Consider the following 6,852-nt stretch of genomic DNA (forward strand, 5'->3'; position numbering starts at 1 on the left):
ACTAGTGAGAGAGGGTCATGTCTTTTTGTGGCTGTCTGGTGTTCATGTATCCTCGTGGCTAGTTTTCTGCCTGTTTGTCCAATGTAGTATTTGTTACATTCCTTGCATGGTACTTTGTAAATGACATTAGTTTTGCTCATTGTCTAGGGTCTTTCAAGTTAATTAGGCTGCTGTTTTAGTGTGTTGGTGGGTTTGTGGGCTACCATGATGCCAAGGGATCTGAGTAGTCTGGCAGTCATTTCTGAGATGCCTTTCATGTAGAGGAGAGTGGCAAGGGTTTCTGGGCGTATTTTGTCTGCTTGTTTGGATTTGTTGCTGAGAAATCGGCGGATTGTGTTCATTGGGTACCCGTTCTTTTTGAATACATGGTATAGGTGATTTTTCACTGCTCTGCATAATTCCTCTGTGCTGCAGTGTGTATTGGCTCGTTGAAATAATGTTGTGGTGTAGCTTCGTTTGTAGGTGTTGGGATGATTGCTTCTGTAGTTCAGTATTTGGTCCGTATGTGTTGTTTTCCTGGAGACGCTGGTTTGAAGTTTCCCATTGGCTGTTTGCTCTACTGTGACATCTAGCAATGGCAGTTTGTTGTTTTCCGACTCTTTTTTTTTTCCTCTCCCCTACATCTAAGACATCTCGGAAATGACTGCCAGACTACTCAGACCCCTTGGCATCATGTTAGCCCACAAACGCACCAATACACTAAAAGAGCAGCTAATGAACTTGAAAGATCCATCCTAGGACAAGCCAAACAAAGACACGCATGAGAATTCCTAGAAGCATGGCATTCCAACTGGAACTCTATCAACAAACCCTTCGAGTTATACCCCATCTACTACCCCCTGAGAAAAGGAACAGGGTGTATAATGGTATTTTGGACAACGCTTACCTCCGTTCACAATTTACAAGGTTTTGCGAGAACACAACCATGGTGTTATAGGAGAACTACCTGTACTCAGGGCAAGTATAACTTAGTGTGTTAGTTAGTTACCTAGGGGTAATTCATTGAGTTGGACTGGCTGAGCCTGCACATTTCAGCAAGTGTCTTTTCCAGGGAGTAGAGAGACTACTTTGGTATTTCTGAACAGAACAATTTTTTTTTCCCCTTGTAACATGACATCGGTGAGGCACTGTGTTTTGCGCTGGTCATCCTACAACTCTATGATGAGGACATTTATCCTTTTAGATCCTTTGCCTCCTTGCATTCTGCAAAATGTTTATCATATCTGGCCAAAACTTGCAGCCGTCATAAAATCGGAGGAGGACATTGAGTAGGAAGGAAATAATAACATGGAGGGGTGTCTGAGTAAGGGGTTTGAATGTTCTTGACACCTCTGACCTGCATCGTTGATTGTCATGGTTTTAAGTTGCTTGGTCACTGACTGCATGTGTTTTTTTTGCTTTCCTTTTGTTTCGGGGGATATACAGTGCATCTATTGCTTTTGTCTTTGTTTGAACCCTGTTGGCGACTTAATGTGAAAAGGTATTCTTTCAAAATTCTGCACGAGATTTGTGCTGTTGGCAATATCAAGTCTCCATGGTCCAAACCAATACTATGTATGTAAATTGGTATATGATTAATGAAGGGGACCTTCCCCTATCTCCAGACAGAGTAGAAAAATGGACCTCAAAACGTTACTTCTGTCTTTGTTACTCTTTTAACTTCAGTGTATTCCTCTTCTGTCACCTCATTTCCTGAATGTTGAATTCCACCTATTCATCTTCCATAATACACATCAATATACTTACTTTTATACTTGGTTGTTTTTTTTCTCCTCCAGGGTCAAAAAGCTCAGATTTTTTTGATTTGTTTCCTCATGACTGGGCCCTTTGCATCTTGTGGTCTTTCTCTCAACTAACTCCAGTGTTTGAACGACAAGAACTTTGCACAGTAGTATGCAAGACTGTTCTTGTTTGACTCGAGCGCTGTGTAGTTCATTACATCCTGTCCATTAAATTTTAATATGCCATTTGCTGATGGCTTCTCTGCAATGATTGGATATGTTAGGCACTGAGTTTAATAAAGCCTTTCAATCTCTCTCCGTTCCATGATCCATGTCATTTGTGAACTCTGTATGATGTCGTTTTTCTTTTAAATCTAATTCTCTGTCCATATCAAATCTTGGCAAGCCAGTTGGATTGGATTGAGTTTGTTAGTTAAGTTGGAAACATTTGTATTTTTAAAAATTGATTACTTACTCCTCTATTAATCATTTAGGCCAAAAGACTGCTTAAGATCTATCATGAAAAGAGTGAATCACAAAGATCCTCATGTTGCTATGCAGGCACTAACTGTAAGTACTATCTGTTACTTCTAAGAGACTGTTATTCGTCCTTTTCTCTGCAACAGCTTTAGCCCACCTTCAGAGTTTCTCTGTTATGATGCAGTATTATTTGTGTCTTGGGACTACAAACTTTGATACTTTTTGTATTCTGGTCCGTATTGAGATAGTACTCACTGCTGTCAAGGTGGTGCTATTTTCATTGATCATCTCTGTCATAATTTGAAATGTGTTCATGATTGAATTGTTTCTTTAAAGCTGCTCGGAGCATGTGTGTCAAACTGTGGCAAAATCTTTCACCTTGAAGTTTGCTCAAGAGACTTTGCAAGTGAAGTGAGCAATGTCTTAAATAAGGTAAATATTTTTGTACTTTTTGATGCAATTATTTTTCTTAAGTTACAGCAAATTTTGGAGAATTATCAGTTGTAGTTAGGCTATATCAGAAAAATAAGGCAGTTACTAAACTCTTGCTCAGCTATTTCTTCATTTGTTGATCTGATCGTTATTTGAATATTAAAGATTGCTTTCTTGTAATCAAGAATGCTATTGTCTGTTGTTGTTAAGAGGCTGAAGTGAAGATTTGAGAGTAGGGACAGGCTAATAAATATATTTCTGGTGCTATAATATATTCATTGTTTGCACATTTTCTTGTTTTACATTCTATGAATCTGTGACACACTGATCTAAATCTCTTTTGAATATAAAGATTAAACTTATCCACATTGAAAATAATTTTTAAGAAGGAATTTCCAGAAATTTTAGAAGTAGCCTAGGTGTAATATTAAATAATTTATTTAAGTTCAATTGTGGCAATGCCAGTTAACAACTGAAATCTCAAATTATGAATGTAATAGCTCCCAGGAGTTTATTTTTAGCACTGGAGTGGTTGGACTTTATTTATGTTTTAAAAAAAGTTTCTTTTCTTCTCTGTCACCATTCACTTAGCCCTTACTATCATATGCATCATTCTTCATATCTCGGAGAGGAATCCAGTCCATTTCCTGATTCCAATCAGTATTGCGCTAAGCCAGTTTCTGCATGTTTCACAGTGGTACGTGACTTTGCTTGACATGATGTGGAGAATTTTTAATACTTTTAGAGTAGGGGAGATAAAGATGTATTGGCAATTAAAATAACAGATTTTATTATAAAAACAAAGTATCTTTCCTCTGTTCAGCCCTAAAAACAAGTTTAGAATTGTTCCAGTTCAGGTTCTGCATGATCAATAGGTTACTTTCTAGGAATTCGTTATCTCTCAAGCCTACAAAAGAATCCCAGGAAGTTTGCAAATCATCTGATTATTGTTATTTGGAGTTCAGCATGCTGTGACTGAAAAAAATTAAATATCTATGGATTTCAATGTTTAGTTAGTTCTTTCTTGTTTTGCATATGTTTAAGACACTCCTGTACTAACGATCATGTCTCTTGATTTGTCAATATCCCTGGGAGAGGGAATTGCCATCCTCGCACAGATATTGAAGCCATTGAGTTAGTCTCAGCTCTTTGACAAAGCCTGCATGTTGTGGTTTTTTTTATTATTGCACTCACTGACTAATGTACAATAGGATCCATAATGATATCTTTAAGGTTCCAGTGTTATTGGGAGCTTCCTAGGAGTTGAGAAACATAAAAGGTCCCTCAAGGTGGCACAGTGGTAATATTTGAAATAAGATAAAATACAACCATGCTGTCAATTATGTAGTCCAGCCTTTTTTGTAACTTTTCACTTTTGAGACTAATGCTTCTGTTAATGTATGTTTCCCATGGGAGTTTTCTGACGAGGCAAAACCTTGCAATGTGTGAGATTTTAAAAATAATTGCAGAGAATCCTAATCCAGGGAAAACTTGTGATTTTGTTTTGTTAATGAGAGTAGTGACCATTAACAGGAAATATTTTTGTCAAAGTTATGAGCAATTTAGAGCTAATTTAGTTTCTTTTTCTCAAATGTAGAGTCTTCCTCTGTTCCCAAATTCCTGAAGTTGTGTACTTCTAATTTTGTCCAATTTCTTCATTTGTAAGTCCAGTTTTTCATAGATAAGTGGTTTTGCTACTATTCCTCTGCTGATTTAAGTGGATTGAAGAATTTAATTGATCACACTGCTAAAATGCAATACTGCTATTCTTCAAATAAAGAAGACAATTGGCATTTTTAGTTACTGGACTTGGATATGGTGACATCGAGCAGTTTACCTTAATCAGGCCAGATCTTCTGACCTTTTTTCATGTTTGTTATTGATCATTCTTAATAATGGACTTCAGTCAAAATTGTATATTGATATTGGAAAAAACTAAATCCATCTTCCAGATACGGTTTAAAGATAGACCATACATGAAGGTTAGATTATGGCTGGACTTAAGTACATATTTCAATCATAATTCTTCAATGTTATGCTAGAGATGCAAAGTAACTGTGTCTGAAATGAAGTGCAGTAAATTTGAAAATATCTCCCAAAAAAACTAATACACAATATTAGTGGCTGTTAATTGTTACTCTTGTAGTTTTTGATGTTATGAAAAATGTTTCAAAGTGAGTTTCAGACTTGTGTTAATTTTAAAATAAATTAGAAAGAATTGTGGCCTTTTGGGAAGGATTGTTATCACACATATTTTCTTTTTTAAAATTTCAGTTGGACGATTATAGCTAGCATCTGTTCCTGTCCATGGACACAACTTAAATACGCACGATGGAGATCTCAGTCAGAATTAGGGGTCACCTTCTAAGGAGAAGGCTATTTAGTACTGAGATGAGGAGAAGAATCTTCACCCAGAAAGTGATAAGCTTGTGGAATTCTCTGTCACAGGAAGTGGTTGAGTGTTTTGAAGGGGGAGTTAGATCTTGTTCCTAGGAGTCCAAGGGTATGAGGCAAAAGTAGGACCAAAGTCCTGAATTGGATGACCAGCTGTGATCCTGTTGAATGGCAGAGCAAACTTAAAGGGCTGAATGGCCTATTTCTGCTCCTATTTTCTATGTGTCGAGATGAATTTTTTTTTCTGAAGGACGTTAATCTGTGAAATTCTCTTTCCCAGAAAGCAGAGGAGCCTGCATCATTGAATTTGCAGATTGAAGTAACATACAATGCAAGCCTCTTCTATGATGGACTGGTTGATAATGAGAGTGTCTTCATTCTAAACTACAAATTTTATATTAAATATATTTATACTGAAAAATATATTTTTTAAAATATTGCAACAAATACAAAACAATATAATTCAAAATAATACAATGAAAGAACACCAAAAAAAGGTAAAAAACCCAAACTGCCCTCATGTACAAATGTATAAATATTGATAGAAAAATACATATAAATAGAAAACTCAAACTAACTACTTAAATAAATAGTAACTCAGTTCAGCCAAGCAAAACACTCACTCTCAAATATCAAGAGCATTAGTTTTCACATATTCATATATTCACAGATGTCCCTCCTTGGATATTGGACTCGTAAAACACAATAGTTACAGCTTTTTAAAAGTCCTAATTAGTATGGTGGACAGATGTGTATGGTATTCCTAAAAGGGCTGCCATGCCTTTATAAAAATTCTGAGTTTTGTGATGTACAATACTTGAGACAATCCAAGGGGATATGCTCCATAACAATCTTCCGCCAACCCGACAGGCCCGGGGGATTTTCGGATACCCAACCCAACAAGATATTCTTTCTTGCGCAGAAAGCAAGGATGTTGAAAAGTTTTTTCTTATGCGCATCTACAGGGAATACACTGGGCAGGCCAAGAAGAAGAGAGATCGGGTCCTTCTCCACCCTTACACCCAAAATCCTCTCCATTGCACCTGCCTCAGTGCTCCAGTATGTTTGAAGCCTACCACAGGACCAAAGACAATGGGTAAGAGTGCCCATACTAACTCTACACTTGGGGCATGTTGAAGATACCCCTGGTTTAAATTTTGACAAACAATCCAGAGCCAAGTGGACCCTGTGGAAATCTTCAACTTTAAAGCGTAGATCCTATTGCAAATTGATATCTTACTTGCGTTTTCCTAAATATCTTCCCATGCCTCTGAGGAGACCTCAATGCCTAGCTCTCTCCCACACCCTGCAGAGTCTATTGAACTCATCTGAGGGGATGCCCCCCAATTGACGATACAAAGTGCTGACAGAAAGTGTACTCTCTTAGTCCTGAGCACCCTCCTCTCTATGTCAGATTTGTAGGGATCAGTCAAAAGTGTAGACTTTTTTGAATAGAATCCCTAATTTGAAAAAAAATGAGAGGTCCTTGTTAGATGACTCGTATTTCTGTGCTAACTGATCAAAGGACACATTATATTTCCCTCAAATAAATTACCCATGCAAGACACACCTTTAGCTGCCCAACGTTTGAGTCAGTGCAGGAGAGAGAGAAAACCTGCACAGTTACTGCCTTTGCTGTTTGACTTTGTGTATCGCTGGGCATCGGAGTGCATCTGGGAAAATTAACAAACAGTGAAATTCACAACTAATCTTGGAGGAACTGTTGGGCGAAGTTCACAGCACAGAATCTGATAAGTTAATTGTTGTTTTAAGTCTGTCCAAGAGAAAGGCTGCAGTAGTGGGTACAGTGGATTCTTTCTTGATT

At 37.4% G+C, this 6,852-nt stretch overlaps 1 protein-coding gene across 3 annotated transcripts in view; it reads left to right on the top strand.

Moving 5' to 3' along the window:
* LOC122550012 (signal transducing adapter molecule 1-like) overlaps positions 1-6,852 on the top strand; it is a 74,893-nt gene that overhangs the window by 30,402 nt on the left and 37,639 nt on the right. For 2 of the 3 annotated variants that reach the window (XM_043690392.1, XM_043690389.1), the window contains exons 3-4: positions 2,216-2,291; positions 2,538-2,633. In XM_043690392.1, coding sequence (XP_043546327.1) covers positions 2,216-2,291; positions 2,538-2,633 — 172 coding nt within the window. The remainder of the gene's footprint in view (positions 1-2,215; positions 2,292-2,537; positions 2,634-6,852) is intronic. The other variant, XM_043690391.1, reaches the window with a different exon arrangement.

This window comes from Chiloscyllium plagiosum, chromosome 5, assembly GCF_004010195.1.
Source record: "Chiloscyllium plagiosum isolate BGI_BamShark_2017 chromosome 5, ASM401019v2, whole genome shotgun sequence".
NCBI classification, from domain to species: Eukaryota; Metazoa; Chordata; class Chondrichthyes; order Orectolobiformes; family Hemiscylliidae; genus Chiloscyllium; species Chiloscyllium plagiosum.